Below are 20836 nucleotides of genomic sequence, written 5' to 3'. Positions count from 1 at the left end.
CTTCATACATGATTGTTGCAACTATTTACACAGCGCACACAACAGAAGCACCTTTTTTGCAAGATTTCTAAATGATGCTCCGCACCTATTGGTAATAGCGTGATTATATTCTATAGCGTATAGCATTCCTCGATAAAAGGGGCTATACAACAGTATAAGAATTTTTCAATTCGTACTAGTAAATTCCGTGATTAGCGCGTTCAAACAAAAACAATTTCTTGAGCTTTATACTATAATACATAAAGTATAAATATAGATACTAGATAATATTTGGATGCTGTGCACAAAGAACGAATCGAGCGTGAAGCTGACCGGAGACATGAGAAATATTAAACGACAGTTGGATTAAATCCCTAACATCATGTACGTAGTACACCTGCGAGGTAAATCTGGTGCGTTCATGAACTGCCCTACTCATGAATTGATCCCAAGACTGGGACATCGTGGGAATGAGCCACGGAGTGTGTAGTGTGTACTCTGTGTTTCACCAAGGCGATGATTGAAATATTTGTGTTGAAAATTAACGCAGTTTATTTTGGCATCAAATAGCCATTATCTTACAAACTGTGTTATGTAACAATTAATAGAGTAATACAATAGACCTACTGCAGTGAGCCTAAAAGTTAATATTTTAGATTAATTACTTATTACTAATTTGGAACTTTAACATCTATTTATTTATTGTTTCGGATTACCAGTAGATGGTGCACAGTAACAATACAAGCGAAAAAAAAAACAAACAAATACGCAAACAACATTAGTTAAATTATGTGCTCTTCAAGTAGGCAACCACAACTTACATGTATTAGCTTACACCACTAAATAGTTTACTATATATTTATATCGTCGAGTAGTAAATATAGTTCTATATTTTATTACAAAATCTTATTATTATGTGTGTAAAACTCGGCTCGTAGTCATCGATTGTTGTAATTTTAATTTAAAACCTTTGAGGGTGAAGTTTAAAAATGTCTATGCTAGAAAAAACTGTATATGTGCCGGTGGAACAGTCTAAAAACAAGTTATGCGTGTATATTTTAAGAATTCGTGGAGGTAAAAGAGGCAACGTACACTTCACGTGGTATTTACATTGTAGTGGGTACATCGGTACGAGATACATAATAATAATAAAAATAATATCAGCCCTGTATTATATACTTGCCCACTGCTGAGCACGGGCCTCCTCTACTACTGAGAGGGATTAGGCCTTAGTCCACCACGTGGATTGGTAGACTTCACACACATTCGAAATTCCTATAGAGAACTTCTCAGATGTGCAGGTTTCCTCACGATGTTTTCCTTCACCGTTAAAGCGAACGATAAAATCACAAAGAATACACACATGATTTTTTTAGAAAAGTCAGAGGTGTGTGCCATTAGGATTTGAACCTGCGGACATTCGTTTCGGCAGTCCGTTCCACAACCAACTAGGCTATCGCCGCTTTTTTTTACAGAGATACATACCTAGCTATTATTAGACAATTAGTAGGTACTTTGGGAACATCCGCGGAAACACACTCATAACATTAAACGGCTTATCGATTGAAACGTAATGTATGCTTCCAGCAAACACGCCTCGTAAACTATGGCAAGGAAATTAACGGTGAGCAGTACGTGTGTGATGTTTGCCGAATCTCGACGCCAGTGCGCACTGGGTCGTAGTACGCGAAAATGTTTAACGCAATAGAGAATTATAACCAAACTGAATTAAAAATATGGATGGATTTTATTGAGAGGGTGATAACTGAAGAGTCGGAGGTGGCCCGCGCTCTACTGATTATTTCGATGTACTTTATATTCTTCGCCAGTATCATTGGGAACGGAATAACCTGCCTCGTTATTTACTATGACAGAAGCATGCACACAGCTACAAACTTTTATCTGTTCAACTTGGCAATATCAGATTTTATAGTCTCCTTCGCAATATTCTTAGAAGTGAACGAACTGACACTTCCTTCAACAAAGCCTCCCCATTTTAATTTAGGAAGGATGGCGTGCAAAACTCATTTTATAGTGGTAGCAGCTCTTTGGAATAATAGTATATTAATTCTAACAGCGCTAGCTATAGAAAGGTACGTAGCGATCTGCTACCCTTTGCTTTTAAAGACGAAGTCAGTGTGGCGGAGAGTGACGAAGATAATCGTGGTGATATGGATCATAGCGATCATGGAGACCATACCGGAGTTGTGGACATCAGATCTGTTAACTACGTCGAAGTACTCACTGTGTACCATGGTACCGACGCCATACGCGAAAACAACAAATGGTGTGATGGCAGTGCTCACGTTTATTTTACCGTTGAGTATCATGACTTTTGTGTACTCGATGATCGCGTGGGAGCTGCGAACCTCGCAGAAGTGTCGGCCACACGATAATGTTTTCAATCAACGCAACAACAGAAGGAAAGTTAATAAGCTTATTGGTAAGTTTTTAAAGTAAAAATCTGAATCGCGAAGCTAAATAAAGTATCTGCAGTAACGAGTAATGTGACAAATGTTTTTTATTTAACAAAATTGTGGTCAGCAATTTAAAATGGTTTTAGGATAATTGTTAATAATTGCAATACAAGGTTAGGGCATCATATAATTGCTTTCAATTTATCCCGATAAATATTATGCTGTTGAGTTGTAATTAAATAGTATGTTTGTTATTCGGCAGGGGGCATTAGTGGAAATGCTAACGAAAAGGATTAATTGATAGATTACCAAAGGTTCAGAATAATTTAAGAATTGCTATAGTTTTAAAACAATGTGTAATGCGCAATTTAAACCACATTGAGCAAAATGTTGGTAGTCATGTGGTCGAAATTTGACAGTCCAATGTGGTATAAATATTTCTAACACATATAACATACTATTTTTTTTTCTATACTGTTTTATCTAAACAACTATTCTAACAATTTTATTTAAACTAGGCTCTACAATATGACATTTTTACGCAAGTTTTATCTTATCGCAATTTAGATATGTTGTTCATTAAAATAAAACTATTTTCAGATTTTATCGTGGTTTTTTATATTAAAATTTTCTCCCGACGTTTCAAAGACTGCAGCTCTCATTGTCACAGGGGACTGATATGATGGTCGTCGGAAAAGTCAAAGTTACAATGTCTACCTACATTTTATAATTATAATTTTATTTAGATGTTGACTCATTAATTGAACTCACAGGGTCTTGAAGTCTGGCAGCCGGTCTTTTGAGTTCCGATATAATTAAATGTAGAACAGGATTCGAGGCTTGTGCAAGCCTCTAACCATCTTCTCTAATGAAATTCGGATGTTTTTTTTAATTTGAATAGCCTCGCGAAACATCCTTGGTAGGAATCGGTGTTCTTTGATAAGGATTTGCGGCTTGTCTAGCCGCAGATAATGATTGGAGCTTTCTTGAGAGTGTTAAGTACTACAGACTTCGTAGAGCGTCAGTGTTTCACGTCAGCTATGTATTCTTTTACGCGGGCTCTTGTACTCATTTTTATTTGACCGATATAAAAGAAGCCACAGTTGCAATCTATCTTGTATACGCCCGATTCTTGCAAATGTATATGTAACTTAAAAGATAGTTAAAAATCTACTAATCTTGTAGGCGGCTTAAAATATGTTTTGATGGAAAGACGCTTTAGGATATAGGCAATCTTGTCGGTGACTCCTCTTACATATGGTAATATAATCAAAACACGTTCAACTTGGAGCTCGTTGTCTCGCAGTACTTGCTTGACATATTGCAACCAGTTGTTTCTCGTCATAGATTCCTTAGGCTCTCTGGAACAATGATTTGCCCATGGTTACTAACTTTTTTAGGTGGTGTTGGGATTCACTATTCAAAACCACCGTTTAGATATTTATCAGTATGAGTCTGTTTCCGATACGCAGTACAACTTAAGGTCTGATCAGGATTATGGATGACTAAAACATCTAAGAAGGCATGAGATTTATTGTTTTAACTCTTATTATTGTTGGAATTGGTTATTTAAAAATGCAGTTACTTTTATATTGATATTGTAACTTTGACTTTTCGGACGCCCAACACCGCAATCTGTCCCAAGAGTGATCATGAAGGCTGCAAAGTCTTCGAAACGGCGGGAAAAAATTATAATATATAACCGCGAACATATCCGAAAAATAATTTAATTGCAGACTAACATTCGTGTAAGAATAAGAAATCATTTTGCTTCACTGTTCGGCAAGCAATAGTTAGCAAGGAATACTTACGTAATTTTGGAAAGTCAGTTCCGTGAACTTGGATTTTGAGCCTGCGATTTCATAGCGTCTTAATTACAGTTGCCCTTTCTTTGAATATATAGATTTAAGTATTTTAATATTATAATAATTTTCAATAAAATTTGCAATTTCAGTAGCTTTAACGCTGGGATTTTTGATCTCCTGGCTGCCCTTCTTCTCTTTAAGAATGTCGTTGTTCATCTACGACATCACGCATATTGTCAACATGGAGAAGGTACGTACTACATATATTTTATCAAAGTTTGTTTTATTTTCGCAATCAAATATAAAATACTATTATATAAAGATGAAGAGTTTGTTTGTTTGAACGCTCTAATCTCAGAAACTACTAGTTCAAATTAAAACATATTTTGGTATTGGATACTTAGTCCATTTATCAAAGAAATCTATATAAGATGATAATAGTCATAGCATGATTTTATATATTGGAGCAGAGTATCAATGAAAATGTTGTAAAAACGGGGAAAATTTATTCCTTTTGAGAGCTTCCTTTGCGAGCATTGCTTAAACGGTAAAAGATACGCAAGAATGAGAGAATTGTTGCTCATAAAAAAATTAAAAAAAATATTATCAAACAAAGTTCCCTGCTGCGTCAGAACACCTGTCTTACCTGTTTGAACACTATAAACTCAAAAACTATGCCACGGTTTTCGATAAAATTTAGTATAGAGATAGTGTGGAGATCCTGGGTAGGTACTTTTAACCCGAGAAATAGCGGGATTTTTATCTGGGACAAACTCTTTCACGCGGGTGGAGCCGCGAACAAGTACTAGCAATATATACAACTGAAGTATGATTAATAGCGATTAAGGGTCATTTCTATTTTTTATCTTCTGCACAATAATTAACCTTTGTTTCAGTGGTGGCGTATTGGCTTTAATCTCACCTTATTCAACAGCTGGTTCAGCACGGTACTGAACCCACTGCTATTCAGTCTCATGTCGACGAAGTTTAGAAGATCATTGCGAGTAAGTCTTCTACATTTCGAATACTCATACATACTAGGTCAACACTCAGTCAGACTGACAAATCAGCCTATTTATCACACGTATCTGTCATTATTATTGCCATCTTTCTATTATCTAAGACGTAGCGCAATTCTATCAACCATGGGATACTACACTATTCATTTAACAACTGTCACGTTCAATGATTTTGTAATGTTCCTCAGTATCCGCCTGCGTGGTACGTACTTAACCAGCTCTGCTCAAACGCTAGTAATGGCAATTACACAAAACATGTCGAATATAAGGCTAAGCAATATTTTAGTTAATAATGGTCATTCTGTTCTTTACAGTTATTTTGGAAGAAAAAAATCAAGAGAGAATCGGAAGTAATTCGACCGTGCAACAGATCTGCGAAACTATGTGCTACAAGCGATGATATATAATATTATAATAGAGATATAATTTATTTACGATATACGATTTAATATTTATTGGTGTAACAAATATTTCTCGTCAAAAATAGAAGAAACAGCTATTGGGATGTGTTCATGGCCACGCATAAAACATTGTTTACTATTTAGTTGTAAGCCATACATAAATCTCAATATAGATTTTTGATTCGTTGGAATTTGCCACTCAGTTGGCCTGATTCAAAGATGAGTTGTAAATATTTTAGTAATAAGAGCCAATCTAAACAAAGAGATAGCGCGGCAAGGCGGTTCAATAAGCATATTTGTAACATGGAAGAAACTGTAGGGCTTAATTCGTCAAAAATAGATAAGGTTTGTCATAGTAATTTAGTTTTATAAAGTTTATATTTTAATAACTTATCTTCTTTTTAAACAAGGTATTACATGCGGGTTTATCTCAAAATTAGTCTTTATTAAAAATATTATACAATGTTCAAGTTTCTATATATATCCAAAACTATTTGCTTCGTTTCTATTTTGACAAAACAACATGTTATAGCTTTACAGAACTAGGATGGGAGTTGAGTTGCGACTTGCGTGTTGGTAGACTTCATACACCCTCAAAATGCCTATAGAAAATATCTCAGATATGCAGGTTTCCTCACGGTGTTTACCTTTACCGTTGAAGCAAGTAATAATTCACAAAGAATACACATAATTTTAAAAAAGTCAGAGGTGTGTGGCCTTGAGTTTTGAACCTGTGGACATTCATCCGGGAGTCCGTTTCAACCTCAACTAGGCTATTACTACTTACTAGGTTATCACCGGACATCCAATTAATATAATGAAATATGACGCGTCAAGGTAATCTTCTTACCTTGACGATACATATACCGTAATTACCGTGTACATGGAGACACTGCTCTCATTGTAAGTGGCGTCCAGATAAAATTTCGACTGAAAAGAGATGAACACAATTATACTTTGTTTAGACCGTCTGGGTAGGTACCACCGCAATATCTATTTCTACCGCCAAGCAGCAGTGTTTAGTCACTGTTGTGTTCCGGTTTGAAGGGCTTACTAGCCAGTGTAACTACTGGACATAATAAGAATTATCATCTCATGTCTTAAGATGGCGAGTGCGGTGTCGTAGCACTAACCATCAAGCGAATGGCAAGCTCGTCTCGTCATTCAAAGCAATCAAAAAAACCTCGATATATAAGAGCTCATCGTGAAAGCCCCACACATGGGCATTCCGTCAGCAGCGCCTCAACGCGTTTTCGCTCTTATAAACATGTGTATATTTATGTTACTGAAACATTCGGCTAATGAATTGCTTTACATCTATTCAAAGATGATTTACGTTTTTGATGGGCAACGCAGATTTTGTTTAACAGTTCTTTTTAAATAACTTGATGTAAGAGCAGTGGGGTCTGGGTAATGTTGACAGACCAGTTTATTTCTCGCCAGTCGACACCATTAAGAAGGGACTTTTGAAACCGGATTTATACAGGCTGATCTCGGAGCCAAGCGTCGATTAGGGCTGCCATTGACGTGAGTCACTATAACGAGCTGTACACTTTGTGTTCAGGGGTCGCTAAATACTACCAGCATTTAAAGGAAGCACACCATCTATGCGGTAGCATATTGCCGCCATTTCGTAGTAAAAGTAAATAAACTGTCTGATATTAAATAAATATATTTTTTTATCTTGTGTACAATGTCTCTCCCTGAATCCAGTAGCGATATTTTCACGGTCGTATATAGCCACAGCTGTTTAAATTTTAAGCCTGATTGTTTTTAAAAAAATGTATTGCTAAGATTGTGTGTTTAGTCATGGGCGTCATGGGTATGTAGAAGAATAAATTTACCGAAATCTGTTTGTGTTTCGCAAAAGATACCGTTATCATAAGCGTATTTGTAAATCTTTGATTATTTGGAACCAGATGTACACAAACATAGATAGGCTACACTTAATCACATAATAAATGAAGTCCAAAGTTTAATACTGGATTGCAAAAAACTTGTAGATAATGATTTCTTATGTTTACGCGAATGTTTCATATCGAAATATATTTACGGATTTTATAGCGCTGTTATGACTATTGAAATTAAAAAACACATCCGAATTTTAATAGAGATCGTTGGAAGTTTGCACAAGCCCCAGGATCCCAATCCTGTTCTACATTCAATTAAATCAGAACCCAAAACCGCCTGCAAGACTTCAAGACAATGAGCTCATTCGTCGCAAATCGAACCGACAATAGCTAAAAATTTTAAATTTTGTATGATTGTAAACTGTGGGTAGATATTGTAACTTTGAATTTCTCGGATGACCAACACCTCAGTCCGTCCTGTAACCACGAAGGCTGCAGACTTCGAAATGCCGGGAAAAAATTATGACTCACAAAAACCGCATAAGTATATCGCGTTCCGGGTTCAGCCTGTGTATAACCGGTCACCAAACATACTGAAATAATTGTGTCGCCTGGCGAGGGATAATAGTCTCTCGTCAATTAACATTCTATTTGGACCCTACTGCACTTACCATTAGGTGCTTAGGGACACATTTCCACGCCAGTATAAAAATAAGCACCATATTAGGAATCGTGGTGATTTATTAAAAAAAACTTAGTTATAAAAACTTCTAGACATAGAAATCAAATCGCATTAGTCCAGTTCTTTCCAATGAATTCGTAATTGGTACTTGTGTTCAACATCGGGTTTTTGGAGTTTCAGGTCTGTCATTTGATACGTAGCTCGACCAATTTTTTTAAATTTTTTCATTGTAAGGTAAAGGAATACTCCGTGTCGAATACAATCAAATTTTTGCTACATCTTCCTTTCACGGAAGCGCACGTAGATCGGATATTTCGGTCGCAACACTAAGTCACTCAAGAATGCGACGTCTTCGTGCTTGGTCACCGGCTGCAGGTGGAACCTCCTTATCAGTCCCGACATCATCGTCTTTATTTCCAGCATAGCGAATCTCTGACCTGGAAAAAATATACTCTGAATGTATGATTTTTTTTAATGTAATGCGAGTTGCTATATTAAATTATTTTTTTCTAAAATTACTCTCAATTAGTACCTACGATTAATATAAGGCCCAGAGTTCTAAGATTGTATAGAGCGGACGTTGAGAAGATTGTCATACAATAATTTTGCGTAAATAATATCTTATTTTTTCTATTACACGGACATTTCAATTAAGACAACGACTTATTACCTATTGGTATATTGTAATAACCTTTGAGGCACAAATCTGGTCCTGATATCCGGTCTATAACTAACTCTACTGTTTAATATTTTTGCTAAGGGCTAATTTTCAATAGTGCATAGTAATAATATAATAATAATATCAGCTCTGTATTATATACTTGCCCACTGCTGAGCACGGGCCTCCTCTACTACTGAGAGGGATTAGGCCTTAGTCCACCACGCTGGCCTAGTGCGGATTGGTGGACTTCACACACCTTCGAAATTCCTACAGGGGACTTCTCAGATGTGCAGGTTTCCTCACGATGTTTTCCTTCACCGTTAAAGCGAACGATAAATTCACAAAGAATACACACATGATTTTAGAAAAGTCAGAGGTGTGTGCCCTTGGGATTTGAACCTGCGGACATTCGTCTCGGCAGTCCGTTCCACACCCAACTAGGCTATCGCCGCTTACGCATAGTGCATTAGTGCATAGTAGTATGTAAAAAGTTGTCATTTCCTCCGAAAGTAAACATATAACATATACACATATTAATTTGCAACAATGGTATTAAAAATTCAATTTAAAGGCATCATTTTGATAGTGTAGTATCCAAAAATACATAAATTGTTTTTTAAAACAATTATATATTTTTTTATTTTTGCATATTCGTCGTGACGTTGTGGGCTGTAAATATATGGAATGAATAGAACGAGTGCAAATATGCTGACTCAAAAAAATACATAATGAGAGGAAGAGAAAGGCGTATGCAAGAGGTATAACGCAAAGATCTTACGTGACGTTACATTTTCTCCTGAATTACCGTTACCACAAGCAGCGTTAAAGAATTTCGTTAAAAAAAATCAATATTTACCTATACAGTTTCTCGGTCCTGCGCTAAAGGGTATGTAGGCAAACGGATGACGGGTGCTCTTATTTTCTGCGAGAAACCTTTCTGGAACGAACTTCTCAGGTTCCGGATAGTACTCCTCCAATCGGTGGATGTCGAATACGTGAATATTGCATTGCGTTCCTTCTGGAACTTTGTATCCACCTAAAAAGAGTTAAATTTATCATCTTTTATTGTTTGAATTTCTAGGTTAGAGAGTTCGTTATAGGTTTAGAGAGATCAGTTTTAGCATACCATATGTATCAACCCAAAGATTTACAAATCTTTGGCTTTGAATTTTCGAATTCAATACACTAAGTGTGAAAGGAAATTAACCAATTCCTGTTCGGCATATTATGTTGATCTAGATCCCATTGCCACTGTTTTGTTATGACATATTCCACCCACATAGGGGTGACTATCTGAGTAAAGTTTCTAGGTACCCGACTTACTATAAAAAATGTATTTTATTCTCTACCTCATAGGTATCTAAATTGTTTGTAAATTTTGTTGTGCATCACCCAACTAGGCAAAAGATGTTTTGCGTTCTTCCTTTCTAAGTTGAAAGGGCAAGAATATTTTACCGTTCACCACAAATTTACTGGTAAGTAGGTAATATTCATATCATTGTATATTAATACACCCGGCCAACGACTATGTACACAAGTTGTAAAACCTCTAACAGTCCACGTTCCTAGATGTATCGCGTTCCGGGATCAGCCTGTATATATTCCGTTTCTAAAAGGTCGGCATAATTGTGTCGATTGGCAAGGGTCAATCATTTCTCGTCAATCTATATTCTAATCCACTTCCCTTACCACCAGGTGGATAGGGTAATTAGCTGTGCCCGTAATAAATATATTAATATGTACTATACAAGATTACTGGTTCAAAGTTATCGTTTTCTTAACATGTGATCTATACAGTACGTCGAATTTAATAATGTCAGCCCTGTATCATATACTGTCCCACTGTTGGGCACGGGCCTCCTCTACTACTGAGAGGGATTAGGCCTTAGTCCACCACGCTGGCCTAGTGCGGATTGGTAGATTTCACACATCTTCGAAATTTCTATAGAGAACTTCTCGGGTATGCCGGTTTCCTCACAGTGTTTTCCTTCACCGTTAAAACAAGCGATAATGTAGAAAGAATACTAACATAATTTTTACAAAAATCAGAGGTGTGTGCCCTTGGGTTTTGAACCTGCGGACAATCGTCTCGACAGTCCGTTCCACAACCAACTAGGCTATCGCCGCTGTACGTCGAATTCGGGTTAGAAATATTATTATACATATATTTACTCACTTAAAGTGACTTCTTCGTTAAGTATCCGCGACATGAAAGGCACGCTCGGGTACAGCCTCAAGGCTTCTTTAATACAACATTCTAAGTACTTCATTTCGCTGAAATCCTCCATCGTGGGACTCCGACGGGAATCGCCGAAAATGCGCTGCATTTCCTCGTATATTAAGTCCTGCAAAATAATATAATGCAAAACTATTTAACAAAAGAAAAACGGACTCTAAAGATAACTACAATCCAAAATAATTATTAAATTGTACACACACAATCTTTTCAATTCGTGTTTTTATGTTTATAAAGAACATCATATTCTTTTTGTAGTGGTAGATGCCTGTTTAAATTGCCCTCTAAGTGAGAAACAATAACCACGCTCAATTTAAATTGGACACCGACAACTTAAAAATATTTAATATGCATATAAACATAAAAGAATTGGAACACAACAAATTCCATAAACGATCCCCATAATGATGAATAGATAAATCTTCCTCCTTGAGAATCAGTTCTACAAGGCGTCTTTCATATAAAAAGGTGGCTATAAATTGGCCACCATTTGTAATATCTGTCAAGGGTGCCATGGATCTTGGTTAAATACAGCAAACACACCGATATAATACAGGAAGATAAATTAGATGAATCACATCATCAAACACATCAATATAGACTTTAGTGTGATCGATATATTATATGTTCATTATATACTATGTTAAGAGAAAGATAAGAAGCATAGCGAACATATTTACGTATACTTAATATTACTAATTATTACATTTATATTTTAAAAATAACAATGATGGTGACCAAAACTAAAATATAAATGTTAAAGGATACTTTTTGTTAGATAAAAGAATATAGTCACTGTTGCCTTGCCGCCATAAAAGCGAATGGCATTATAAAATTGTATGTTAGGTTATTTTTAATAAAGATGCTTATCTTTATAAATGTATATTAATTATAGTACATGCGTACATACTATAAATAAAAAACCTTCAAAAATTGCGATACGTAATATTTGAACGGCCCCTAATTCCAAGTCAAAATCTGCCATATATCTAAATAAAAATTAAATAGTATGCATAGGAAAACTTACCTGAACGTGTTGTTCATTAGCGATCCTCATGATCATAAAAGTGAGGAGCATGGAGGTGGTGTCATGGCCCTGGGGACAAATTAACTCTCCATTACTATTGCGATTTTATCATGAAGTTGTCGGTACTTAGTAAAATTACAGTTAAACAACATATTAGGGCGTGGTAATATATCTATTTTTAGTCCGCAGAAGTCGCTGACCGATATCAATAGCAATATACCTTAAATATTTATATACAATAATACAACTCAAGATATTGAAGACAATGTAATAACAAAGTATAATTGTGTATACCTATACTTCATATATCGCACTCCTAATAAAATAGTGACCTATTTCAAAATTGTTTATTTGCGGCAGTCGTCGGAAAAATAACTTTTGTTTGCTACCTTTTTTTTTTGAAGTTGCTATAAAATTGAGGTTATTAAAGGTAAGTAAATAATGAAACCTATAGAATGAAAAATAGGGAAAAAACTAAATTTGTCAATTTTGGAATGGGTCATTAATTTATTAAGAGTGTGAATTATGTATGTAGCTAAAGATTTTGTTTGGTTATTTGTTTTAACGCGCTAATCTCAGGAACTAGTAAACCGATTTTTGATTTTTTTACTAATCGGAAGCTACAGGTTCTGCTCCTGAGTGTTGTGGCTACATTTTATCTATGAAAATATTTATCGCGGAAAAACTGTTTTCATTGGAGCGAAGTCGCGGACAAAAGCTATGTATAATATTTGTATAAGAAAAAGTTTGTATTTAGCTCAAATTTTTAGGCATGTGAAGAAAAATCTAACTATATACTTCCTTTTTAAAGTTGATAAGTAATTTTTTTTAAAGTAATTAATCCTTTTTTATGAATATAGCAGTTATGTTATAATGAAGCAGTTAATAGTTTGTATAATTCCATGGTTTAAAATGACTAATTAATATGGATATCGTAAGCTCTATTTTAGTTTGCGCGCAAAAAATATGCTTGTAATAATCAAGCGCATCCGTCAATTTATTCACACAAAGAAATATCATAATTTTAAAATCAGTTTTGTTTTATACACCTAAATAAGTAGACAACCATACGCGACTCCTTGAAAACAATCATTCCTGGAAAATATTCCATAATAATATTCAGATTTCCGTTGACCTACCTTAGAAGTCTAGGAAAATTGAATACTAGTACTCATGTAATATTCCTGTTCGATAAGCGCATAAAAGGTCAGATGATTCAGACAAATAAAGAAAGGGTCGAGGGACAGAGACAGAAAGTGGTCGAGATTTCTTGAACTTACAATCTTATATCTCTCTTTCGCATGCTGTGGAGTCTATGCCACGCGTATATGACACGTTATAAAATTAAGTTTATAATTTTATGACGAACTGTCTGATTAACGAAAATATTCTGTTACTTTACTTTACCTCAAACATGAATGTGTCTACTTCCTCCCGGATTCCGTCCTCGTCGATATTCCCCAGCTTCTCCTGCTCCAGCAACAGATCCAGCATTGCCATCCGACTTTTCTTACCGTATACTTCATCATCATCGTTAATATCAACTATTTTTCCCTGTTTCCTATACCTTCTTCTCTCTTGGATGATCTGCTTAGTGAAAATATGCAGGTCTTTGACTGCACGTCTCTGGATTCCCGCGACTTTGCTTAAGAAGAATGTAAAATTGGTATAAAACCAGCTTCTGGAGAATCTATAGACGACGCATTCGCCCAGCACATGGATCGCTTTCAGATATTTTTTTAATACTGTATGAATGTCTTCGTCCATGCTGGTACCCATTGAAGTTTCTAGAAAATGGAAGAGATACAATCATTGGATGAGAAGTCTTTCGTAACGACAGTTTAACATGGTTTATTTTTACTGATGGTAGATCTCTCATATGTGAGAGTCCGCCTGGTTAGATTCCACTGGAATTTCTTTTTCTGCCGCCAAGCAGCAGCGTGTAGTCACTGTTGCATTCCGGTTTGAAGGGCATAGTAGCCAATGTAACAACTGGATATAATATGACTTAACATATCATGTCCCAGGATGGCTTAACATGATGATGAGCGCGGTGGAATACCAAACAATAATTTGCAATTCAAGGTGTTGGATGGTGTTTCTACTGTTTATGGGCGGTCGTATCGCTTATCATCAGGCGAACGGCAAACTCGTCTCGTCATTCAAAGTATAAAAAATATATACTTAGCTAGGCAGCAGTTCGGCGACTCTTTTGTATCGGATTAAAAGACTAAATATATTTATTACTCAACATTAAAAAATACCATCTTAGGGTGACGAGCTTTGTTTAGTAACATACGTTATTTTGTAATTTAGACTTATGGGTGATGCTGCATTCAATTTAGTTATATAAGCTTCAGAACTATAAAACCCTTTGCTTCAAAACCTTACCGCACATAATCCTGATCGTTGATTTCATAATCAACGGCATTATTTCTGTTTTGTCCTTTTTCGTTTCCTCTTTAACCAAATTTAAGAATTCCTCCGTCTCTTCGCAGAATACTTTTGTGAATTTCTTCAGAATGTTGAAGTGGAAAGCAGGCGTCAACATTTTTCTTCGGTCGTGCCATTTTTCACCTATTTAAATACGATTGGATAAAATGTATGTACCTACTCTGACGGTAAAACTTTGACTTGAAATATATATACATAATTACTATTTGATTATATAACCTTTTGTTAACGTTTCTACGCGGTAAATATCTTTCCGAAGCAAATATAATTTGAATGAGAATATGAGATATTTGTGAACCACTACGTCTTCACAAATTGGCGCTTATAAAATTGCTGGGCAAGACTTGTGAAAGATTTATACCATTTTTAAGAGCTACCCTGATAATCATATTTGTAATTGATATGTATAAAGTCTAAAAGTCAAGACACTGAGAGGTCATTCTGCGTAGATAGGACCGACAACAGCTAAATAAAAAAATGTATAATTATAAAAAAAAAAAGTTTTATTTTAATGTCTAAAAGCTACTTACCCTTACTAATTAGCAATCCATCACCGAGCCACGGCTCTAAAAATATGTACGGTATTTGTTTTTCATTATAACGCGGTGAGGACAATATTGTCTGCAAATAAAAAAAGAGAATTATCATAATTGGTCTACTCTGTCAACAGCTATGCGTGGTCTAACGTAAAAAAAGATACGAGTCGTATTGAGAACCTCCTCCGTTTTTTCGTTGGTAAAAAATGAGAAAGATATTGTAATCCCAGGGTTCAAATATAATAATTCTCTTTGCCAGCGTTCCTGTCAATAGCTGCCGTGGTTTTAATTTACAGTAAGCTGCATGTTAAGAAATATAAAAACTTTATTAGTGTTAAGTGTTAAAGGATCATTTCTTTCACAATAAGTATCGCAGTCAAATATCATCAAATGTCATATACATGTTCTCTGAATTAATGGCATTGTTTATAGAAGTCGTGTCGCTTGTCATTAAGTTAATATTATGCTCTCGAATGCGGTTGTAAAATAAAATATGTAAATGTAAAAAAAACCTGATAATGAGTGGAGTCTTGGTAGAATGATGACTGGTGGGAGAATATATTTATATAATATCAGCCCTGTATTACATACTGTCCCAGTGCTGGGCACGGGCCTCCTCTACTACTGAGAGGGATTAGGCCTTAGTCCACAACGCTGGCCTAATGCGGATTGATAGACTACACACACCCTTAAAATTATAATATTTATCCCTCACCAATCGACTTATTTAAGCCGGTTTTGAAGCCGGATATAGACGATGGCCATCGTGGCTCTCTTAATTTGATCATCACGCCTAGGTACCAAAATAGAGTTTACGTGGTTTCGTCGATAAAAAGTTTTGGATACTTACTTCGGCATCTTCAGGGGAGTAAACGTTGACCCCTCTGATGTGGAAGCCGGTGATCTTGCTGAGTTTACCATATTTCGCGTATAGTTCACGACCATAGTTGAATAAATCGTCTGAAATGATAAATAATTGTATAACAATCCTAGGAATATGACAGTTATTACAATGGCGATAAGACATACGGTAGCATTGATGGCATTGGTATAGCGAACGGGGCCGCCGTCCAGGTCCTCAGACTTCGACGGGTCACACTCTTGCAAGGCCAAAGAAAAAATTACCTTTGGTAATCAGATAAAAAGTCTTCGCAAACATTTGTCGTACAAGCCTTGCCTTAGTTAAGGCTGCTATTGCGTAGAAGATAGATAAAATCCAGATTTTATTTAGATTATGGGTGTATATGTAATAACATTTTCAACATGAACCTAACCACCATCAGTGACTTTGTTATCACCGAATGACGCCTCCAGTTGGTCCATCAAATAATATTTCGAGCTCTGTTGCTTCGGAAAGTTCGAGAAATTTATAAGCTAAACATTACCAGTATAGTAATAGAAGTTGGGACATCAGTATTTTTTTCAGAATCTTCTTGATTTATTTTTGATATGTTAACTGACCCACGGAAACGCTGGCATATATATACCCTGCCCTCATCAATTTTACCGAGGATTTTATTTCAATAAGTAAATTTAAAGACAAGAAATTTGTTCGCCTACAATTGCCCGCAAGCAAAATTCTGCGCCGAAACAAGTCCTACAATTGCACTAAAACTATAAGCAATCTTTGTGAATTATCACTTGCCTTAACGATGAAGGAAAACATCAGAAGAAATCTGCAACCTGAGAAGTTCTCTATACGAATTTAGTAGGTCTATGAAGTCTACCAATTCACACTAGGCAAGCGTGGTAGACTAAGGCCTTATCCCTCTCAGTAGTAGAGGAGGCCCGTGCCCAGCAGTAGAACAGTAGGTACATTGATATTATTATTATATGCTAAACAATAACATTTTGTGTTTTACCCAAAAGTTCTAACGATCAATTCAAACATTAGCAATTATTGCTCTAGCTACATAATACAAAGACAACACATTTAAAATTTTATTTTCTGTAAGCTATAATTAACTCTTTTTATCAATTACTAGACAAATAAAATTAGAAAAACAAATTCATGATTACAATACAATTTTCCCACATTCTGATACAATGTTCAGTTTCCAGATAAGATTATAAAATTTATTAAGTCATTGTTTTGACTAATTACTAGCGAGAATGATTTTGAATGTCTTACAAATTACATTTTCATCTTCTAAATGTAAAGGCTCAGAAGGCTGACATTCAATATATTATATTTAAAATCATAATTCACAACAGTTTGTCGCTTCATACTGATCGCTTTTTTCTCTTCTACCAGCCGTTTTCAATAAATTTTCCCAATCTTAATATTCAATCCGACTCCGAGTATGATTCAATAAAAATATATAATTTGTAAGCGTGTCAAAAAAACTTAGTTCTGGTTGTCTATTTCGCGTTAGATCGAAAAAGTTATTAGGATCATTTATTCAAAATGGCGTTATGACAAAATTGAGCCGGCCGTGCATTGTCGACTTAAAGAACTATTGATGTCATTATTATTGTCGATATCGCCGATCGATAACGTCGAGCCACAGATATCGACAATTTTGGACTGGGAGCCTTATTAAAATTAAACATGTTTTTGTATATTTGTTCACGTATTTTAGCTTAGCTAGCAATTTTAATTAGCCAAGGACTCCCAAATTGGTAACCAAGACATAAGTAATATTAACATGTCGAATTGATAACCTCGCCTCTTTTTTGTAGTCGGTTAAAAATTCAAGAGTGCGATCAAAAGGTCACGTTACTACTTCCGTGTTATATCAAACCCCTCGTTGCTCATTTTATGTCGCAAAGGAATGCGTGATTATTATTACATAAATATATTATGATAACATGTAACCTCAAGTCCTACAAGGTGGACGGACGACCTGGCTAAGGTCGCAGGAAGTCGCTGGATGCAGGCCGCTTCCAACAGGTCGACGTGGAGATCCTTGGGGGAGGCCTATGTTCAGCAGTGGACTTCCTGTGGCTGAGATGATGATGATGAACATGTAACGTAGATATTACAGGACCGTTCTTGTCCTTTTGCTTCAATAATAATAATATTATACTTACTCCCTTTTGTTTACGAAATATTAAAATACTACAATTTAATTAATTAATTTATAATTTGTAACTGGTTTAAATATAAAAACTCTTCAATTTGAATGTATTCGACACAAAAATAACGACTATGATACTAAACGGCAATAGCCTAGTTCGGAGTGAAATGAACTACTGAAACGAATGTCCGCAGGTTCAAAACCCAAGGGCACGCACCCCAGACTTTTTTAAAGATATATTCTTTATGAATTACCGCTTGTTTTAACAGTGAAAGAAAACGTCGTGAGAAAACCTGCCTACCTGGGAAGTTCTGTGTAAGATTTCTAAGGGTATGTGAAGTCTACCAATCCGGACTAGGCCAGCGTAGTCGACTAAACCCTCTCAGTAGTAAAGGAGGCCGTAGCTAGCTGTAATACAGTATATAATATGTGTACAGACAGGGCTGATATTATCCTACTAATATTATAAATGCGAAAGTTTGTGAGGACGAATGTATGTTTGTTCCTCTTTCACGAAAAAACTACTGCACGGATTTGGATGAAACTCTACAGTAATATTGATTATATATAAGAATAACATATAAGCTACAATTTATAATGATGTTGTGTACTTTGGTCATAATAACGATACATATCAAGTAAGTCGGAAAAATAAATTATCCCGGAAAACTCCTTCACGCGGGCGAAGCCGCGAGCAAAAGCTAGTCATTAATAAATATTAAGACTGACTTTGCTATGTCACACTTACATGTCATTCCGCGATTACCGAGTCAAGGTGATTGAATCATTCATTATAAACATGCCTACTATATTTTTAATAACAAAACACCGCAGAAATTTATTGCTCTGCGCGTCAATAAATTTAATAAATTTTATTGAATACTAGCTGTTCCATCACTTTTTTTCTCCAAATATATCCTTAAAGCATGATAATTATATGAACATAAAAATGTGGGAAAATAAATTATAAAGAACTGCGAGTTTTTCTATTGTATTAATAAAAATTTTAACTGAATAATGCTTGCTAATCTAAATTTATTAAAATGTGCTAGAAAAAAATGGATATATAAAATTGATTATGCGCGCCGCGAATTGTGTATCTTACTTTAAATATATTTGACGCCTAAAAAGGCCTTCTTTGAAGATTATTAAAAGTTAATATGATTAGAATAAAAAAAATATGAAGGAAATAGTGCTTGTTTGTACCATACGTTGGGATAATACTGGATCACCTGGTAATCCTGTTGTTATATGATGGTAAATTCAACATGTCCCAATACAGACAAGACTGAAGCGCTTTTAATGTACAACATTTGTTTGCCAGTATTAGTAGTAACAGTTTATCAGTAATCTTGAAACAACGGGATAACCCTATGTTCCGGTATTACCCAAAATAACCAAAATAGTATGTAGTCCAATAATCCATAGTGGTAAAATATCACGTCTGACATATTCCAATTATTTATTTACCATAATATTTTTTTACTCCAGGTTCATATTCTGTCGCTTACATCACCTCTGTGTCTTATTAGTGCCCATTTCTCTTCACAAAAAATCAAAAACGCACTCGAAAACTTGTATGTACTCCAGTTCACGGAGTATAGTGATAATTTACTATAAAAAAACTATATAGTTCTTCATAAGAATTTCTAAGGTATGTGCAGTCTCCCAATCCGCACTAGGCCAGCGTGCTGGACTAAGACTAATCTCTCTCGTTAAAAGAGGAGGTCCGCCGTCAGCAGTGCACAGTACATAATACAGGGCTGATATCAGTGTCAAACTAACGGCTAGCAAGAATGTCAATAGGCAAAGTGTATCCAGAAAAGAACACTCCGTCCCTCAGAAGTGTTATCATGAATTTACTCGAAGTCCCAAAAAGTGATCGCTTAATTTTTTCAAGATAATCAAAGGCCCTTCCGTGGAATTTGTTACGCGCCCTGCGCTAGTTTAATTCGGTACTGGCTAATATCATTATTATACATATATTATAAATGACTTACATCTATATACCTATTTAAAAAAAAAATATTAGTGCTTGACACATTGCACCGCAAAACAGGAATGCAATCTTCAACCGTAAAGCGACATGAGCAATATCGCTAATTGTTCCATAGACAATGTTGTCACGAATATTAGATGCTAATACATAATAATTTTCCGCATTTAATTTTTACGTCAACGCTTAATGGAAATAAGAATTCATTACCATATTAAGGTCATATTCATTTATATAATAAACACATAAATAAATGATGTAATAACGTACCTCGTTCCCTGACAATAGCCAAAGTATTTCCGATGATAAAGAATCCTTTAGGTCCAGGGATTTTGGCCATTAACCGCCCAGCATGACTGTACCTTATATATAGACCAAATATTATCACAGAAATGAACAAGACTATTAAAACGAACGAAAACATTGCGAACTGCTTAAGACGGCCAGCGTCAAACTACTGAAATATAACATGAGTTTCTTTAATGCTTAGTCTGAGTGTATTACTATAGATGATAATATATTTATAATGATAAGGATAAGCAACATAGCCGCTTTATATAAACCATTTTTTTTATTAAAGAACTTCTCTTATATATTTTTTTATTGTTGCCTGTTGGTAAGCGATACGATCGCCCATAAACAGTAGAAACGTCATCCAACACCTTAAATTGCAAAGTATTGTTTGGTATTCAGCTGCGCTCACCATCCTGAGACATTAGATGTTAAGTCTTATTATGTCTAGTACAGGCTACA

The 20836-nt window shown here is 35.4% G+C and overlaps 2 protein-coding genes across 3 annotated transcripts; one reads left to right on the top strand and one right to left on the bottom strand.

Moving 5' to 3' along the window:
- Nucleotides 1-1505: 1505 nt before the first annotated feature.
- Nucleotides 1506-5659, top strand: LOC115440618 (neuromedin-U receptor 1). 2 transcript variants are annotated; one of them, XM_037442549.1, is made up of 4 exons: nucleotides 1506-2422; nucleotides 4354-4451; nucleotides 5098-5205; nucleotides 5535-5659. In XM_037442549.1, exons 1-4 carry the CDS (start codon nucleotides 1672-1674, stop codon nucleotides 5625-5627), a joined length of 1050 nt encoding a protein of 349 aa, XP_037298446.1. In that variant the 5' UTR covers nucleotides 1506-1671; the 3' UTR covers nucleotides 5628-5659. The 2 variants fall into 2 exon arrangements, with proteins under 2 accessions (XP_037298446.1, XP_030020867.1); XM_030165007.2 differs by having other exon boundaries at nucleotides 1514-2422; nucleotides 4351-4451.
- A 2535-nt stretch (nucleotides 5660-8194) lies between these two features.
- Nucleotides 8195-20554, bottom strand: LOC115440621 (cytochrome P450 4C1). The gene is made up of 9 exons (XM_030165010.2): nucleotides 20354-20554; nucleotides 15918-16027; nucleotides 15062-15152; nucleotides 14469-14654; nucleotides 13485-13864; nucleotides 12078-12146; nucleotides 10991-11159; nucleotides 9671-9850; nucleotides 8195-8590 (listed from the first exon to the last, which is right to left on the bottom strand). Exons 1-9 carry the CDS (start codon nucleotides 20505-20507, stop codon nucleotides 8427-8429), a joined length of 1503 nt encoding a protein of 500 aa, XP_030020870.1. The 5' UTR covers nucleotides 20508-20554; the 3' UTR covers nucleotides 8195-8426.
- Between the last annotated feature and the right edge of the window lie 282 nt (nucleotides 20555-20836).

This window comes from Manduca sexta, chromosome 24 (genome assembly GCF_014839805.1).
Source record: "Manduca sexta isolate Smith_Timp_Sample1 chromosome 24, JHU_Msex_v1.0, whole genome shotgun sequence".
Taxonomy (NCBI): Eukaryota; Metazoa; Arthropoda; class Insecta; order Lepidoptera; family Sphingidae; genus Manduca; species Manduca sexta.
The sequence above is the reverse complement of the archived record's forward strand: the minus strand, read 5'-3'. Positions and strand labels throughout refer to the sequence as shown.

Excerpts from the sequence above, each read along its gene's own strand:
- LOC115440618 (XM_030165007.2), top strand. The coding sequence starts at position 1,672 with ATGTTTAACGCAATAGAGAATTATAACCAAACTGAATTAAAAATATGG. Across the intron at positions 4,452-5,097 it reads ATATTGTCAACATGGAGAAG|TGGTGGCGTATTGGCTTTAA; the intron begins GTACGTACTACA and ends CCTTTGTTTCAG. Across the intron at positions 5,206-5,534 it reads AGTTTAGAAGATCATTGCGA|TTATTTTGGAAGAAAAAAAT; the intron begins GTAAGTCTTCTA and ends TGTTCTTTACAG.
- LOC115440621 (XM_030165010.2), bottom strand. The coding sequence starts at position 20,507 with ATGTTTTCGTTCGTTTTAATAGTCTTGTTCATTTCTGTGATAATATTT. Across the intron at positions 16,028-20,353 it reads GGCTATTGTCAGGGAACGAG|ACGATTTATTCAACTATGGT; the intron begins GTACGTTATTAC and ends TTATCATTTCAG. Across the intron at positions 15,153-15,917 it reads ACTCCCCTGAAGATGCCGAA|ACAATATTGTCCTCACCGCG; the intron begins GTAAGTATCCAA and ends TTTTATTTGCAG.